The following is an 18830-nucleotide window of genomic DNA, read 5'->3' on the forward strand; positions in this document are numbered from 1 at the left end:
TCTCTCTCTCTCTCTCTCTAACTCTCCCTCTTCCTCTCTTACTCTCTCTTGCTCCCTCTCCCTCTCCCTCCCTCTCCCTCTCCCTCTCCCTTTGTGTGTGTGTGTGTGTGTGTGTGTGTGTGTATGTGTGTGTAAACTCAACTTCGATGACCATGTTTTCTCATCTGCCCCATCAAGGTATTGGGGGGTTCTTGATGACATGGAAATTAGTTAGCAGCACTACACCTGGCCTAGCGTAGGCACTCAGAAAGGTAAGCTAGGAATCTCACTCTAAGGATGAACAGTCTAGGCTGAGACCTTTCCTCATGAGCCTCACAGTCTGCCTTTCTCTATGAGACAGTCCCTGTGCCCTCTGGTCCTCTCTCTCATCTTGCTGTCATGTTGACACACCTGCAAGGGCATCAGTTTAGCCAACAAAAGACCAGAAGCCCTGTCTCAGGGAAATGGGTTTATGACAGCAGGGAAGCTAAGGGTATTGGGCCGGAACTGGGAGTGGCCTGTGCAGAGGCTGCCTTCCCGGACGCTCAGAAGTGGAAGACACCTGCACACGGCCGCTCCTAAGCCAGTGAGCTTTCATTGGTGCTAAGTATGGCTCAAGAACCCAGCAACTCCAATATTGACGGTGTTCCTTGAAAGTGGGGTTTCAGCTGGCATGCCCTCATGCACACACCATCTAATATAATGCTTCAATTCCCTAGAAGCTAACTGTTTTGTTTTTGAAACAGCCTCGGATGGTATAGACCTGGCTGGCCTCAAAATCTTGCCAATCCTCCTGCCTCAGCCTCCAGAATGCTAGGATTTACAGATACCACATCTGGCTTGATGGCTAATTCTGCAAGCACAACCATTCTATTTTCATAATACATATTTATTAAGTTCCCAATTTGTGTCTGTTATTATACCAGACATTAGGGAGAATAAAAAAAATCATTCAAAAGTAATTTCTAGATTTAGGAGACAGACTATTTGATTTAGCACTTGCCAAGTACAAGGATCAGAGTTGAATCCCATGGAGAAACCTGGGCACATCATGCTGGGGTGCTTGTAATCTAAGTGCTGGGGAGGCAGAGACAGAAGGACCTCTGTGGCTTGCTGGCCAGTCACGCCAGCCTACTCTGCAAGCTCCAGGCCAAGTAAATACTTGAGTAAAAATAAAAAGGAACAAAAACAAAACAGAGACCCTTGAGGTTATCCTTGCACGGACACACACAACTTCTGTTCTCTCAGCTTTCCAGATCCACTTGAGGAGAGGAATAGAAACAGTGTAATAGGGGATGTAACAGACTAGAAAGCCTGAAACAAAGACTCACACTCAGTGTGGATCTATCAGGAACGGCTTCCAAGAGGAGGGATGCTTGGACTAAGTCCAAAAAATGTACACAAAATAGAAGGGAGGAGAAAGACAACCTTCCAGGGAATGGGAGAGATTTACTGGGGAAATAATACATTTCTGAGAACATCTAAGTCATGGACATAAACGAGCACAGGAAAACGGTGTGGTTAGTCGCTGGACAGGGCCAGGGCACACTAAAATACACAGAATCCAATTCTGAGGTTCTTACAGGAAATGACATCATCAACTGCTTCTGTTCTAGAAAGTGCCCTTGACTACAGTGTGGAAGAGGGACCCACGAGGGACAGGGAGGTAAGTGGGGGTCTCAAGGATGAACCAAACACTAGCAGGTGGGAAGATGATCACTGACAGGGAGAATGGATAATGCCTGGAGAGACACTGGACGTGGGGGCTGTGAGGGGAGGGTATCTCGGCCCCAGGCTCAGGCATGAGGAAGTGGCTTGGGATAGAGAGTGGAAGGTAGCTGGCTTGGTAAGCTCAATGCTTTTATGCTCTGTGTCTGAGATACTATGCGGCATGTGAGTTCAGGTCCCCAGCCAACAGCAGGGTAGATGGTAGAGATGCTGACGGAGGCACCAGGCTGTCTGCTGGCAGCAGTTGTGGCCACGCGAACGGCATGTGGAACCAGCAGCAGAATGGGCCAAAGCCTGGGTCACGTGGGACTGAGGTTGCACCAGAAAGAGGAGAAAGTTGAGGAGAACACAGGATTATAGGTTCCCAGAGGGAAGGGAGCTGGGGACATATAGCCAGCCTCTCTGTGTCTATCAGCAGATCAGCCATTCAAGATGGTCAGAGAGGAGCCCACCTATTCTCTGCTTCCTTTTATCCTGAAACTTGCACATCCTTACAATGCAAGCTCATACTTGCAAATCCTTTTCAAACCAAAACACACACGTGAGCCTTGAGTTTTGTTAATTACAGGACTCCACAAATACCAATTTTTTTTAGCAATGTGCTTTAGTTCTTTGTTCTCCCTATCTTTATCACAACGTGCTTCCCAGCTCCCCAGACAGTCTGTCTCCCATCTCTTCTCACACAGTTAAAGCCATATAAAATCCAGGGCACGGCAACATGAATCTGTAACCCCAGCAGGGGAAGCAAACAGAGGATGCTGGGTGCCTGCTGGCCAGCCAGTAGAGCCAATTGCTAAGCTCCCGGTTCAGTGAAAAAAAGATACTCACACAGTTAAATGTGGCCCCAGTCTCTAATCTTTCAGTGTCTGGCATTTGCTTTCCTGATTCCTCTCCTTTCATTTTCCATTGACAACAACAACAATGACATCGGCAGCAATAACAAAATCCCACAAGAGCCTACAGCTACATTTTCAAGATTGCCTCCTGTCTTGGTACAATTAAGACAGGTGGCTCCATAGTCCTCAACCCTCAGAGATGGATCTTGGATCTCCTCCCCTCTGATACCTAGACTTTCTTGGCCGTGTGTAACATAATGACTAAAAGACCAAATCTGTCCATCAGAGTATCCCCCCACCCACTTCCAAGCCTCAGCCTCAGCCCCTGCCAGAGGTGATAATCATAAGTAAGCTTTGGAGAGCCTCCAGTAAGTCACATACTGAATGCGCCTGACATGAACTCTACCACATCGTAAGCAGTCATTAAATAACAGCATCTATTACCGTAATCGCTCCTGCAAAGCCCCACCCCCACCGAATACAGAGTAACTTTCAAGTCACATCATACAAACTCAGGGCGCAGGCTTGGGTTATCACACGCATTCCCCTGGGAGTGGGAATATCCTCCCATGTATGCCCTAGGCTGCACCAGGGAAACATGCCTGTGACTGCTTCGAGGCTTGGGGCTGTCAGATGTTCGGGCAGCAGGTGTCAGTATAGGAATGTCGCTGGGAGCAGCTGGACCACAGTAAATAGCAAAGGCCAAAATGGAGAGAAATGCAGAGGCTCAGCCTCACGAGTCGGCTTGAGCCGCTTTTTCTTTTACTTCACAGACCGTAAAGAATGTCTCTCCCCAGCACTTGGGAGGCAGAGAAGCAGGTGGATTTCTGAGTTTGAGGCCAGCCTGGTCTACAGAGTGAGTTCCAGGACAGCCAGGGCTACATAGAGAAACCCTGTCTCAAAAAAACAAAAAACAAAAAAACAAAAAATGTCTCTCCAGAGGTCCCTCCCTGTACCCTCTGAACACAGATGGAACTAAGGACCAAACAAGGAAGTCACACTAGTCTGGGCTCATCTTCAAAACCCAGGTGTCTGTTCCTCTCCTATGCAAATATATCCCCAATATTCTTCATCTCCTGCCACAGTCACTACTACTCCATGAGGAAGCCAGAACCTTGCTCACCCCCAAGACCAGGATTTTTGTTTGTTTGTTTGTTTGTTTGTTTTTTGGTGTTTTTTGTTTTTTGTTTTTGTTTTGTTTTTTGTTTTTTGTTTTTTTTTTTGGTTTTTTTGCCTTCACTTCTAACTTTTCCCTCCTGTTCCCAAGAAGCCTAGAACCCATCATACAGCCAATGGAATTCAATGCTATGAGCATAACTCTAACCATACAGCCAATGGTATTCAATGCTATGAGCATGACTCTAACCAGACAGATACAAATTATTAAGGGGACTGGGGAGATGGCTTATTTGTTAAAGTGCTTCTAATGTAAGCCTCAGGACCTGAGTTTGGATCCCAGGCACCCATATAAAATCCAGGGCATGGCAACAGGAGTCTGTGTCGCAGAAGGGGAGGCGAACAGAAGGATCCTGGGTGCTTGCTGCCAGTAGAGCCAATTGCGAAGCTCTGGGTTCAATAAAAAGACACTTCACACAAATATGAACATACATACACACATGTGAATAAAAAGTTTAAAATTGAGCTGGTGAGATGGCTCAGTGGGTAAGAGCACTGACTGCTCTTCCAGAGGTCCTGAGTTCAACTCCCAGCAACCACATGGTGGCTCACAATCATCCGTAATGAGATCGGATGCCCTCTTCTGGTGCATCTGAAGACAAGTACAGTGAATTAAGCCAGAGCGAGCGGGGCGCAGCAAGTGGGGCCATCCTGAATTCAATTCCTAGCAGCCTCATGATGGCTCATGGCCATCTATACAGCTACAGTGTATTCATACATATAAAATAAATAAATAAATCTTTTTTAAAAAAAGTTTAAAATTAGTTTTCGGAGCTGGAGAGAGGGTCATGCAGTTCCGAGCACTCGCTCTTCTGCCAGAGGGACTCAAGTTTGGCTCTGAGCCACGCTGAGGGGTTCACAACTGCCTGTAACTCCAGTTCCAGGGAACAATGTCATCCTCTGGCTTCTACAGTCACCTACATGCATGTGGTCCTGCATATACATGGACACGTGCATACAGAAAAATGTGAAAATTAAAACAGATATCTAAAAATTATTTTAAATGCTGATAGTCATATGAAAGGTCCTTCACTTACGAACTTAAATGTTATTTAAAGCGTGAGCAGCTGAGCTGGGCATGGAGGTTCATGCCTGTAATTCTAACCTTCAGGAGGCTCAGGCAGGAACATTGAGAGATGGAAGCCAGCCTAAACGATATAGTGAAAACCTATCTCAAAAAAGAAAAAAAAAAATCTAGAGCTGGGAGCTGGAGAGATGGTTCAGCTGGTAAGAACAGTGGCTGCTGCTCCTTCAACAGATCTGTGTCAGTTCCCAGCACCCACACCAAGTGGTTCACAACTTTCTGGAAGCAGCTCCAGGAGAGCCAAAGGTCTCTGGTTTCTGCAGACACATAGACTCACATGCATATACCCACATGCAGATACACATACTTACACATGATTTTAAAATATATAAATAAATACTGTTTTAAATCAAGGGCAAAAGCCAGCAAACAAAAGTCATGATGTACTGGTATTCGCGACGGAATAAAGTGTCGCTTTCTACTGAAGAGACCTCTCAGGAGTGGGCCAAGGACAGGTACTTCCATTGGCTGTGTCCTTGCTCATTGTTCCTAAGTCCTCCTTTCCCCTACAATTAAGACAGTGTGAAGAAGATGTCACACGGACTTCCAGGTTACCTCTGTGAAGCGGCTCGAGGTGGCACCCTAGGGGGCCTCTCAAGGGCCCCAACTGGTGTTCCGATCACAACTGGAGCTCCGTCTACCTGGGTAGGACCTGGGCCACGATTCCGGGTAATTTCGGGGACTTCATTGTCCTATAGCATGCAAGATGAGAAAAGAAGGTGACCATTGCACAAAGCACATTGACATACACAGCCGAATGCCGTGAGATAGCACCCACCATCATTATTAGGCTTTGGCTGTTCCCAAATCAAGGGTCAACCTGGGGGCCTTCCAGTGTTGCCAAGGAGCATAACTTTACCAAGATTATCACAAATTTCTGGAACTCAGAACCTGGCTTCTCCAAGTATGGCCTGCTGTCTGCTAACACCAGTGCTGCCTGCAAGTTTTCGAGAGTGTGCTCCCTACAGCCCATTCTCCTGAGTCTTCAGAGCTCTCGGTGACTCACAGGATCCCTTGGGCTCAAAGCAGCCACTGGTCACCAGGTCAGGACAGACACTGACACAAACAGTTCAACTTGGAATGGGGCCACGCCCTAGATCAGCTGAACCTCTCAACTCAGAAGACTCCGGGCTGGAGAGCACGTCCTTCCCCATGCAGACATTCAGGGAAGGCCAGTGTATAGAGAGGGAGGAAATCGGAGACTATATACTCTGGGCCCTAGGACATACAGGACAATCCCAGAGCTCCATATAGCAAGACACAGGCTCCAGCATGATGCTGCCCCAGGAATCCCTAGGTCCTTCCTGCAGACACCCCCTTCTGACTGAGTAATCTGAATGGATCTGCCTATCCCTGGCTATGCTCCCAGGAATCCCCAGGTCCTTCCTGCAGACACCCCCTTCTGACTGAGTAATCTGAATGGATCTGCCTATCCCTGGTTATGCTCCCCTCTCTCTCCCCCCCCCCATCCCTTTATACTGGGGTAAAATTCAGATAGCGTACCGTCAACCATCACAAAGTAAAATGGCATTGGCACATTCATAATTTTACAAAACCTCCGCTTCTGTCTTATCTCAAAACATTTTCCTCACCTGCAAAGAAAACCTCAGACCCATTCACAACTCTTCATTACCTTCAGCCTCCAGCCCTGCCAGCCACCAACCCTCATCCTGTCTCTCTGGATTTGCCCATTCTATGGCATTTCATACAAACGGCTTCCCATAGCATGTGACCTTTTGTGTATAACTTCTTTCCCCCCTGGATTCCTTTTCCTTGTGATAAAATGACCCCTGAGACCAGACAAACAGAGAGGAAGTCCCGCCGCCTCTCACCTCGTTGTCGCCCTCCATTCCACTGCTCACGCTGAGGAGGCTCCGTGTGCTCGATCGGTTACTCATGCTACCTAAAGGGCAGAAGCAACATCAGCTGGACTGTGGATTCTCTAGGAGAGAGTGAGGTGCGGAACTCTGGCCCTAACTTATTTATAGCAACGGAGACAGTACATAAACCTGGGCATCGTCAAAGGGTAGCCACCTTAAGCCGTTCCGTTAGAGTTCAGCTTTTCTGTTAGCACCGTACGAAATGGTGTGCTTTCTGATGACCACTTGGGGCTTAATAGCTACCATTTACCCAGGGCTTACCTCACATGGAGTGCTTTCCAAAGCCTGATTGCCATTTAATCCCTTTGAAAATCCTATTTGATATTAGAGCTTTGACTTGACAGACATGGAGGCAGAGGTACTCAGGGTTTCAGTTGCTCTAAATCTGCAAGCTGCTTTTTGTTTTTTGTTTTGTTTTGTTTTGTTTTGTTTTTTGTTAACTGTTGTCTTGCTGCTTAATTAAGAATTACAGGTTCAGGATATATGTATGACATAGATGAGCCTTCTAATAAGAAATTACAAGCCAAAGACAAACAATAGGCAGGGTTGTGGGTGGTAAAGCCTGTGCGAGTGTATACAAGGCCCTGGGTCCAATCCCCAGAACCACGAAAACAGAAATACACAGCACCAATTCAAAAGGATAATTTATGTTCGTAGTAGGAATTCTGCATGAAAAGCCTTTTCAGTTAGGAATTTATTACCTCTATCATTAAAATCACATTAGCCCACAGAGCTTTCTGTGGAAATGTGTGTTATTCAATATGCTAGCTTATGGGAAACGCAGGTAGAACTAAGAAAATGAATTGTAAAATTGAAGTTTGTGTTTTGAGATTGAGTTTAGTCTCATTACCTAGCTGTGGCTGATCTAGATCTGGCTATGTAGAACATGTTCCCCTTGTTTGGATTAAATGCTATCAAAAACTCTCTAGATGCCCCAACTATAAACAATCCCTGAGCCCTGGGTCTCCGCGCCTGTGCCTGGGCCTCCACATGTGTCATCTGTCACTGTCCCTCACAGGCTCCACAGTGAACCCCACCAAGCTCTGAAGTTGACCCATTAGCAGGAAGTAAAACTAATCACAGGCTCTGGCTCCAGGGCTGGAAATTCACACCCATCAACTCCCTTGGCATTCCTAAACCGATAACCACAATGTTTGGCTCTAATCCTTGGCCTCCTTCCTGATGTTGTCCTCCCTCTGGGCTCATGACTGACCCACAGCTCCCTTGGCTGCTGTTGGTAAGCACTCTCTGGTCTTGGCCCGAATAGTCTGCTCTTACATCGGGGAGGAAGGTGGTACCACATCATTGTCATCCTGGAAGAAGGCTCAGCCTCCAACTCATGCGATGCTTGAGCCCCTCCAGCACGAGCCCCTAAAGACGGGTTCTTTTCATCTCTCTGTCTCCAGCAGACGAATAAGGGAGAGGAAAAAGTGGCCAGCTATAATATAACCCTTGGGCCAGATAATCCATAAGGTCAACAGCCGTTCCACAATCAGGCTTTTGTTCTCCAAACACATCGCTAATTACTGGAGCTTAATGACTTATTAGTTAGAACCATGCTTAACCCGCAACTGTCTCTCTGCAGGTCCCAAGAGATGACAGCTGCGTTGTAATAAAGATAGTAGTGCTTGCAGGGTGTGACTCCAAGGTAAAGGGCAGCTGGTGGCTTGGAGCCTGGCTTTCCCCACCCCCGACACCCCACCCCCACCCCCGCCAAGGAACCGGTTCTATTTGGAAGGTGGAGATTGCCTGTGTAATAGCATGGTCAGATCTGGATACTACAAGTCCTGGACCCTCAGCTCACTTGCCAGAAAACTCAAGACCTGTTTTCTAAACCTGTTTGTTATCTAGGAGATATAAGCTTTACTGTCTTGGATGACAGACAGGGACATGCTTGTCATGAGGCAGGCAAAGAGCAGTTGTCTGATTGGTGGAAGCAGCTACCCCCATCATTGGTAATATTAAGGCAGTGTATTACCCTTCAGTGACCCCCTTCCCCACTGTGAACCTCACCCCATCAGTGTCTACGTCTTCGTGTTCCCTCCACTCACTCCAGACTCAGACCTGCTTTAGCCAATAGAACATCGGCAGGTGTGGCAAAGCCAAACCCTGACAGGTTCTCGCACAAGGCTTGCCCCTTCTTCCTAGATTCTGTTTCCATGTAAGAAGTTGGTGCTGTTGACTTAAAGGCCCTACAGAGTGACGCCTTGGAGAATACCAGGCCTGGAGGCCCCAGCTGAATGCAGTCATCCAAGTGACTCCTGTTCGCTGAACACGAAGGAGATACCAAGATGTCCCTTCTGAGTTGTGTCCAGGTTACGGGATCAGGTATATGTAAATGGTTCTATTTCAAGCAATTAAGTTTTGTCACAGTTTGTTACGTAGCAGAAACTGGAGCAAGAACAACTCTGATCTGTAGCCACAATGAAGAGTATAAGCACTTGGTCTGGCATTAAATAGCATTTTCTACTCCCACGAGCTAGCCATTTTTGAGCAACAACTTATTTGGTCCACCCTGCCCTCACTGTAGGCTGCCCCAAAGTAAAGCATGCATAGAGAAACAACTTTGCAATTGAAGCACTTCACATACACACACACACACACACACACACACACAGACACACACACACCCAGCACTTCATATTTGTCTTTAAGCTTTTGCGACTGTGGTTCCTTTGGCCAGTGAAGGATCTGGCCCTTCCCCCTCTCTTGCTCATTCATGCCTCTCTTCTCTCCTGCAGGTTGGGATTCCCCCTGGAACTCTCTAATATTCCCGATATCAAAGTCCTCAAACCGCCTTTGGCAGAGGCAGTCTTTGGGTACATGCTATTGGCCCCATTATGTATAAAAAGGCTTTCTTTCTGTTCAGTCTACATTCCCATGTAGCCACTCGATGGCCTTTGGATCTGTTGCCATGGTCAAGGTGTGAGTTATATTAACTAAGAAGCTGGGTTCTATTGTCACCTTTGCTAGTCTCTAGCTGTTTAATCTTTAGCAAAATCCTTTCCCTCTCTGGGTCACAAATGACCCAATCTATACAGTAAAGAATCCCAACCTGTGTGTCTGTGGGTAAGCAAAATTGTACATGTGTTCATATATAAATGTTTGGGGGCATGTGGTTGGGTGTAATTTGTGTGCGGCAGGGTACAGGCATGTGGGTTTTTCTGAGAAACAGATCCAGAACACACAGGAAGTTCTCAAGAAGGCCATGATGTAAAAGAGATCAGTACTGACTTGGAGCACCCACCCTTTAACCTGTATTCATTTGTGGACTCTCTGCCTCACTTCTAAGGAGACCCAAGTCCTGAAGTGTGTCTACGTCTCTCTGCCTCTTTCAGCCTTTTTTCAGTTGTTTTAAGAACTGTGAAGCATGAGACAGACAAGAAGAAGTTTGGCATATGCTGCTAGTGAGGCCAGCACCCCAGCGGATGCAGCTTGCCCGTCAGGCAGCGTCTGCCACAATCAGACTCCCACTCACGCTTCTTCACCAGAAACGGAGACGTGTCCTAGTTAGACCTGAACTGCCTGTGTAGACGCTGCAATTCTCAAATTTGAGTCTATTGTTGTCTACAGTTCTGATGAGGTTCCCCTGGCTTCCCCTTAGCTCTCACTTTTGTTAAATGCCCACTCAACATGAAGCATTATTATACAGCAGGCCAGGTGGTGGTGACACGTGCCTTTAATCCTAGCACTCAAGAGACAGGAGCAGGTGGCTCTCTGTGAATCGGACGCCAGCCTGATCTATAGAGTGGCCTTCTGGACAGCTAGGACTACACAGAGAAACCCTGTCTCAAAAACAAAACAAAACAAACAATTATTATAAAGCAATACTGGACAGTATCTTTTCACCTCTGTTGACAATCATTAGGTTCTGCTATTTATAAATTATCATATAACTGGGCAAATGTCTCAGACCAAATAGTCCACATACTCTACACCTCTCAAAACCAAATCAGGTCCCAGTTGGGGTCTTGGGCTCCTGAAAGTGTTGGCAAGCTGGAGTACAGGAAGCAGCATGCCCCTGGCTTGCTACAGGAGGTAGGACACCCCTGGCTTGCTGCAGGAGGCAGGGCGCCCCTGGCTTGCTGCAGGAGGCAGGGTGTCCCTGGCTTGCTGCAGGAGGCAGGGCATCCCTAGCTTGCCCCTTACTTGCTGTGCTGGATGTGCTGTCTGTTTTCCAGTCTCCACGCCTCAGCTCTGTCCTGGCCGGGAAGACGCTCTTCCTGGGGCCGCTCTCATACACGCCAAACTCCACTTTCCCAGGCAGTTGCTGGGAATGTCGGATTGGAACTGTGATCTCCAGGTCTGGAATCAGAAGAAAGGAGGAGATTCGGGCCGGCTGTCATTGCCAAATGTCTTTCATACTCACTGTCCATCTGTCTCCCAGGCCTGGGCCCAGAGGAAAGAGAGAGACCCCTGGAGTCTTGTCCCACTTGAGCAGAGAAAAGCCACAGAATCCAGAATGGTCCGGCCGAGTGTAGGGATGACAGAACACGAGAAACGGGCAGAAGAGGTCTTCCATCTCAGAGAGTGGAAATAAGATATACTTAGACGAAGCTTGGGCTCCTAGACCCACCACTTAGCAGCTATGCGACCAACCTCTCTGAATTAGCCTCCTGTCTAAAGGGTCATGAACACCCCTGATGGTAATAAACCATCCTGCGCACCAGGATCGTTTTAACATTCCCGTCTTTTTAGTTCACTGGATCCTCATAAAACCCCAGAAACTTGCACTACTATCATCATTCCCAGAAGCAATGAAAGCACAGAAGAGTAACGTTGCCCAGCCGGACATGCCAAATTGAGACGTGAACCCTGGCACTGGAGTCCGGGCTATTCCCCACTCCTAGGGTCAAGGGCCTCGTGCTCCTTGAATTTATTAGGGTTGACAGATGAGGGGGTGTGGGATGGGCAACCTGCCCTAACAACAGTGGCCCTGAGCGTTTGTGACCAAAGTCCTCCGTGTGGAGAAGGACAGTGACTTCTCAGGTTGATTCATGGTAAAGGCACACAGCCCTTACCCAGCTCAGCGTCGACCTGACCTCTTCAAGGCTGGGCACTGCCAGAGGTTTGTTGTTAGTCCTCCTGAGATTTCAACCCCAGGGCCCTGGGAGCATAAATAACTTGGAGGGGAAGGGTTAAAGAGGAGGATGCTTTGGGCCTGACACTGCTTCTCTACGACACTTCTGTTCTTCTAGGGAGCAAGTGCAATAAGTTCAAAGGTGACCCTTCTTGCCAAAGCCAGAGAGACCCACCAAGAAAGCTAATGAATAAACTAGAACCCTACAGAAAAGCGGCATGAGGGCTGTATGGACAGGACACAGTGAACGGCCTGCAAGAACACCTCAAGTGTGGATTACTGGTCTTCACCAGCCCCACCCTTCCTCATTCTAGAGAAGCCAGCTCCAGCGGTATCCTGGCCCTAGTGATAGCCCATTCCCGAGTCCTTCATGGATTGGGCGGTGCTGCTCATGTCCCGGGCTCTTTAGTTACACGGCCGGCCGGAGTAGCCCTTGTGTTCACTGCCTTGGGCACAGAGCATGCTCTCACTCACGAACATCAAGTCTCAGAACCCATGTGAATATACACCTTCCTTCTCAGTCTTTTTAAAAATGTCACTTTCCGACCTTTTTTAAGGTTTCCAGTCTGATTGATTGATTAATTTCATGGTGGCTAATTTCCCACCAGTTCTATGAAGGAGAAAAATAAAAACACACAGGAAGAAAAGGACCAAAGATCAAAGGGTCAAAACTCGGCGACAGGTTAAATGTTTCTAAAACACTGCCGAGCTTTGCCTGAAGGCACAATGTCAGGAGTAGCTTTCCTGTGTGTAGTGATAGCTTTCCTGGAGTGTAGCCATCTGTGTCATTACTTCCCTTGGTGCTCTGGGACATTTCTACTCCACAGGTGATTAGAACCCTAGGAGGGAACTAAGCTGCACACTGGATAAAGGCATGGCCCTAGATAGAGAAGTGATTCAGCGATAAAGCAAGGAGCAGAACCCAGGCTTCCTGGGCCTCAGCTGGCTCTGCCTCCCAGGACACACCTGGAACACAAATATTGGCTGTCTTCCCTATGGGCCACAGCATCAACAAGCTCCACCCGTACAGCTGATTCTCTGTACCATCAACTCCATCTATACGTCAAAGAGCCAAGCCACTCCCTGGGGCTGAAGACCACGAATGGAGAATCCATTTTCAAGGGTCCTAGGTGTTCCCATGCAAATCAAAGGAAAATGGTAATACATGTTACTTTCTATGGCAACTGGAGTTTCCAAATTTGAGTCAGCCTGGGGTTAAAATGAGTTACATTTCTTAGAAAATGTGACACAGATGGAGGTGCCACTCACCAACCTCAAGGTTCTTATTAGTCGATGAGGTATGTGCCAGTGGTTTTCAGTGATTTGGGTGCAACAAAGTTCTTTCCGACAGTGGCCCATAAGTATAATATAGAGTGCATTGTGCAAACCCACAGATTAGAGCATTGCAAGCCAGTATGTAAACTTGGAATTAAAGTTCATAGTTTAATAGGTCATATCTACCCAACCATAAATGATGCCTCCTCTTTGGCAGGTGCCCTGATACCTCCCGCCCTGCCCCAAAGGACAGAGTCCAACTTGCCAATACCCAAGTGTTCCTGGGCAGGATAGGGCACCAGCTCTCCTAGAACCAGAGTTAGAAATAACTGTAAGCCATCATGCTGGCGCTGGGAACCCTCTGGGTGCTGTGTGAGAACAGCAAGTGCTCTTAACCGTGAGCCATCTCTCCACCCAAAATGGTGCTGTTGGGAGGTGGTGGAAGCTTTAAGAGGTGAGGCCAAGGAGAGGCCTTGAGATTACTGGAGGCTGTGGGGAAAGAGACAATGAAACCCATTTCTGTCTTTCCCCGTTTCTGTCTCCTTTTCAGCTTAGGGTTTTAGTGCTGTGAACAGAAGCCATGACCAAGGCAACTCTTATAAGGGCATTTAATTGGGCTGGCTTACAGGTTCAGTTCATTATCATCAAGGGGGGAACACAGCAGCAGCCAGGCAGGCATGGTGCAGAAGTCGCTGAGAGTTCTACATTTTCATCTGAAGACCGATAGCAGAATAACGGCTTCCAAACAGCTAGGATGAGGGTCCTAAAGCCCAAACCCAGAGTGACACACCTCCAGCAAGGCCACAGCTACTCCAACAGGGCCACACCCTATAACAGTGCCACTCCCTGAGCTGAGCACGTACGAACTGTCACATCAGCTGTGGGGGAATTTTGTTTCTCTATGCTCTCTGTACAGCCTCTGACGTACAGCCTCATCCCAGGCCACAGCATAACAGAGCAACCAATCATAGCCTTAAAGCTACAAAACTGTAAGCCAAAATTCACCTGTCTTTTTTCTAAAATAAAATGCATTTTTTGTTTAGAGGGGAGAGAGTAGATGTGTGTGCCATGGCATAACAGTGGAGTTCAGAAGACAACCTGAGAGTGTTGGTTCTCTCCTCCTGTCATGTGGGCTCTGAGGATCAAACTTGGGTCACCAGACTTAGCAAGAGCCTTCTATCCACTGAGTCATCTGGATGGCTCCAAGCCTTTTTTTTTATTTATAAGTTGATTATCTCAGTTACTTGTTATGGTCATGGAAAGTGAACTAGCAGTATCCAAATATACATAGTTTAATCTTTTAATAGTCACAGCACTAACTATAGTCACTGACATAAGAATAGTAAAAATACCCCTTTCCAAAGCAAAATCCCATGTCAGAGAATCTGGAAGGAGGGGAGGGAAGTTGGCTGTGCTCCTATGGAGACCTTTTCACATTGATCATTCTGACTTAGACTAGAGAGACCGGTGGAGGGAAGTCACTCTTCAGAGCCTGATGAGCCTTGGGTGAACTTTGTGGGGTCCTACAGTGAAGCTCAGGATGGTCCAGAACTTGTGGTCCTCCTGATTTAACCTTCCAATTGCTGGGATATAGGTGTCTGCCACAGTGCTCAGACTGCTCTTCCATAGGACAGATGGAGCCCAAGGGAAGACATCTAGAATGAGACCCAGAAGCCTCGGTTTGCGAGCCAGACCACGGACCCCTGAGTATGTGTGAGCCTGCTGCGGTTCCCTCCCGGCCTTCAAACACTGGGCTTATGGGCCAAGATGTGGCCTGTGCGTAAAAGCTTGACACAGTTCACTTCGCCAGTACTTCTGTCTTTGCATGCACATGCTCTACTTTTTAAAAAAGCGCTTCAGTCCTTTCCCACTGAGAGCCCTATTTTCTGAGCCCAGGTGACTGCAGATCATCAGCCTGACTTTCTACCATGTCAGCGCTCTCCTCCTCTCTACCTGGTAGACAGACAAGCTGAGCCACCCAACCCCTACCCCAGGGAGGGGGGTATGCACTTAAAATCTAGATACTTAAAAAAGAAGTGCTAGGGGCTGGAGAGATGGCTCAGGGGTTAAGAACACTGACTGTTCTTCCAGAGGTCCTGAGTTCAATTCCCAGCAACCACATGGTGGCTCACAACTATCTGTAATGGGGATCCAATGTCCTCTTCTGGTGTATCTGAAGACAGCAATAGTGTACCCACATATGTGAAATAAATAATTAAAAATAAATAAAGTCTTTAAAAAAAAAGTGCTAGGATGAGCTCCCTAAACCCTTTTCTTTACCTACTCAAAATCATTAATATTCTCTAAGCCAACTACTTTTGGAAAAACACTGTGCTAGGCATTATGGGAAAACCACACCTACAGGAGCGAAAGAACAACTCAGAAACTAGCAGATCTCACGCAGAGAGGAGCCTGGGTTTCTTCTTGAGCTGGATGCTGATGCTTGGTGACTGTCTGGAATGGCTGCTGTCAGCAGATGTTTGATGGAAAGCCTTTATTCCAAAAGAGACTCCCTAAAAGCCATCAGGACTGTACTGCATACTGGGGAGTCAGCGGGATGCAAAACATGCATGCTCTCACCATCCTGGAAAGTATGGTGGAAGGGAGGAAGGATGCTGGACCATGAGTAGACCAGAACAGAAGACTAAGGAAATCCTGGCCCATGCTACAGAGAGCAGGAAGCAAGGAGTACTGGCTCATCTGAAAGAACGGTAGAGAAGCCTCCCTGGTGGAAGCAAAGGAGCCAGTAGGGTGAGTTATGGAGGAGAGCAGCAAGTGCGAAGGCCTAAGGACAGAGCTGTGCTTGCTTGTTAGAGCAATATGAGGGATTTATTAATGCTCAGGCCAAGGCAGAGGAGTACAGAGGTCACATAATGAGAGGCCTTGGGGGCTGCAGCAGAGTCCGTTTTTCCTCTGAGTGGGACAAGAGTCCCTGGAGTACTTAGAGAAGAGTGTGGCATACTTCAATATTTAATTTTTTTGCTTTATTATGTTATTTTTAATTATGTGTCTGTGTGTGAGGATAATGTGTACATTAGTGCAGTTCCCACAGAGGCCAGAAGAGGGCAGTGGGCTCCTTGGAGTTGGAGTTAAACGTGGCAAAAATGACCCAATATGACTGCTAGAAACCAAACTCAGGTCTTCTAAACCAGCAATACAAACTTTTAACCACTGGGCCATTTTTCTAGCCCCTAGTGTTTATTGTTGTTGTTGTTGTTATCATTATTAAATATTTGTGATAGGGTCACATTGTATAAACAAGCTAGCCTCAAACTCACAGATAATTGTCTGTCTCTGCTTCATAAGAACTGAGATTAGGGCTGGTGAGATGGCTCAGCGAGTAAGAGCACTGGACTGCTCTTCCTAATGTCGTGGGTTCAAATCCCAGCAACCACATGGTGGCTCATAACCACCCGTAATGAGATCTGACGCCCCCTCTGGTGCGTCTGAAGACAGCTACAGTGTACTTATGTATAATAATAAATAAATCTAAATAAATCTTTAAAAAAAAAAGAACTGAGATTAAAGTGATTTGTCATTACACCCAGCCATATGACACTTTACTTATAAAAGGACATCGGCTGTAGGTTGGAGGATGAACTGCAGAGAGGCAAGGGTATACAAAGATGGAGCTGAGTCCGGAAGCTACTGTACTAGCTCCACCAGGAGATGGCCCAGGAGAAAAAGCCACATTTAGCCTGCCTGTTGGAGTTGTAGTCCTGGGAATGAGGAAATGAGGTAACAGTGATTAGGACAGAAAGAGACATGCCTGGGACAACAAGCAGGCCCTCCAGGTGTCCTGACATAGACAGAATACAGAAGCCTACAATGGCCCAGGGTCCTCTCAGAAAGAGGGCTGCTGGACTGGCAGCCATATTTTAAGAATGCAAGTGTAAAGCCGGGCAATGGTGGTGCATGCCTTTAGTCCCAGCACATGGGAGGCAGAGGCAGGCAGATTTCTGAGTTCGAGGCCAGCCTGGTCTACAGAGTGAGTTCCAGGAAAGCCAGGGCTACACAGAGAAACCCTGTTTCGAAAAACAAAAACAAACAAACAAACAAACAAACAAATGCAGGTGTGAAGGAAGAGCCTGAGCAAGAGGCTTGTGGGGATGTCCAGGCTCAAGAGAAGTCACCTGTCCACAGCTGAACACAAGAAGGCCTGGATTTTGCTTAGTTGTCTACATAGGGGCTTCTCTTGCTGAAGTGGAGCACAGAGGCCCAACCTGCTGAAGGCCTTGTCCTTGCTCAGGATGAGTGAGGTCACATGTCGGGTGTCATGGGAGGTTTGGAGGGGACAGAAGATTGCGTACAAATAGTGTATATAGCAGTCACTCATGCCCTGCTGTCACATAGTGGGTCCCTAGACACTTGTGATAAACTTTGCCCGCTCTCAGGAGACTGGGGCTTTCTCTGCTCTGCCGGTGCCCACATTCTCTCAAGTGCCAAGACGGAGCCAAGAGAGAAGATGGAACCATCCTCTCTGGGTGGGAGGGGGCTCTGCCCATTCATTCTCTTACGGGAGGGAGCATGCCTTTCCTGGTACTAAGCATTTATAGAAGGGACAAGACAAACCCCTCGCCTCAGAGGATCTCCCTGTCTAGTGAAGGACCTGGATTTGCAAACAGGTGCTGGGCAAGCAGTCTGCCCACTCAGGACACAGCAGAAGGGAGAGTCGGAGATGGCAGCAATGGCAACCCCTAGTGACGTGACATCCCCTAGTGACGGAGCGCATTGAGAAGCCACCTACCTGCATGCTTCCCTGACTTCTGTTTCTCTCTCTGTCTTCGGGTGATGCTGTCTCTCAGTCTTTTAAGATTTTCCTGGAAAATAATTTATTTGTTGTTTGAGTATGCAGCAGAATGACAGCCTTTGGACACTGGAACTCCATTCTTACTTAACACTCCCTATAGGCGTCAAGATGGCCCCCAGAGAAACTGAAGTCTGATGAATTGTGCCTGAAGTCTGCCATTTTTTTCTACAGTAGAGTCTACTTTCAGGAAACCCAGCCCCACTCTGAGCCTTAGAACCCAGGGCCTTCCTCCACCCATACGTCATAACCAACGCCACCCTGATATGCTCACAGACTGGAGTTCATTCCTATGTCTGACTGTGCTCTCTCCTCAGTCCTCTGACCTCTAGGGACCCTAATTTCCATAAATCTGTCCCAGGCCTGGGTCAAGGCTACCTCCCTGAAGCCTTCCCCAGATGGCCCCAGGCCTTAGTCCTGTCCATGCCAACCACTTGGGCTACACTGCCTTGCATACAGTATATGCATGTGTACACATATGTACCCTGCCTCTTCAAGGACACCAGGGCCTTTTCGAAGACCAGGTTCATGGACCTTTCGATAATTCAATCGTTTAGTCCACTATAGTCATTCAGTAAATGTTGACTGGATGCATGAAGGTCAACACTAGCTTCTAACTGAAGTCAGTGCACAGCAGCAGTGCCTAGGCACCTCAGGGAAGGTAACATCTGAGTGTCAGGTACCCTGGGGAAATGTCTAAACAGTTTGGTTGGAGTAGCTCTCTCATAACCACAGAAAGCCAGACTGGAACGGTGGGTTGGTCTGCAGCTGTGTGCTAAAGACACTGAACCTCATCCAGAAAGCATTGGGGGAACAAGGAAAGTCATAAGATGGTCATCGTAATGCTCTGGTGACCTGGGGGTGGAAGGGACAGAGGCAAGGAGACCCGTCTAATAGCCAAGTAGTTGGCCCGACACAGGGAACCAGCCAACGGGGGCGTGGCTAGAGGAATGAAAAGACACAAAAGAAAAACACCACAGAAGTA

At 47.6% G+C, this 18830-nt stretch overlaps 1 protein-coding gene and 1 long non-coding RNA gene across 5 annotated transcripts in view; one reads left to right on the forward strand and one right to left on the reverse strand.

Moving 5' to 3' along the window:
* The window catches only part of Pik3ap1 (phosphoinositide-3-kinase adaptor protein 1), a 112975-nt gene that overhangs the window by 4035 nt on the left and 90110 nt on the right, over positions 1 to 18830 (reverse strand). For both annotated transcript variants that reach the window (XM_031390302.1, XM_031390303.1), the window contains 4 exons: positions 17786 to 17858; positions 10833 to 10988; positions 6636 to 6706; positions 5359 to 5495 (listed from right to left, as the gene is read on the reverse strand). In XM_031390302.1, the coding sequence (XP_031246162.1) occupies positions 5359 to 5495; positions 6636 to 6706; positions 10833 to 10988; positions 17786 to 17858 (437 nt within the window). The remainder of the gene's footprint in view (positions 1 to 5358; positions 5496 to 6635; positions 6707 to 10832; positions 10989 to 17785; positions 17859 to 18830) is intronic.
* Positions 1604 to 12947, forward strand: LOC116103828. 3 transcript variants are annotated; one of them, XR_004123589.1, is made up of 4 exons: positions 1604 to 1645; positions 8269 to 8331; positions 8832 to 9011; positions 11882 to 12947. It is a non-coding gene; the product is annotated as an uncharacterized LOC116103828 (long non-coding RNA). The 3 variants fall into 3 exon arrangements; XR_004123590.1 differs by lacking the exon at positions 11882 to 12947 and adding an exon at positions 11071 to 11352; XR_004123591.1 differs by lacking the exon at positions 11882 to 12947 and adding an exon at positions 9425 to 9797.

Source organism: Mastomys coucha, unplaced genomic scaffold (genome assembly GCF_008632895.1).
Source record: "Mastomys coucha isolate ucsf_1 unplaced genomic scaffold, UCSF_Mcou_1 pScaffold21, whole genome shotgun sequence".
Taxonomy (NCBI): domain Eukaryota; kingdom Metazoa; phylum Chordata; class Mammalia; order Rodentia; family Muridae; genus Mastomys; species Mastomys coucha.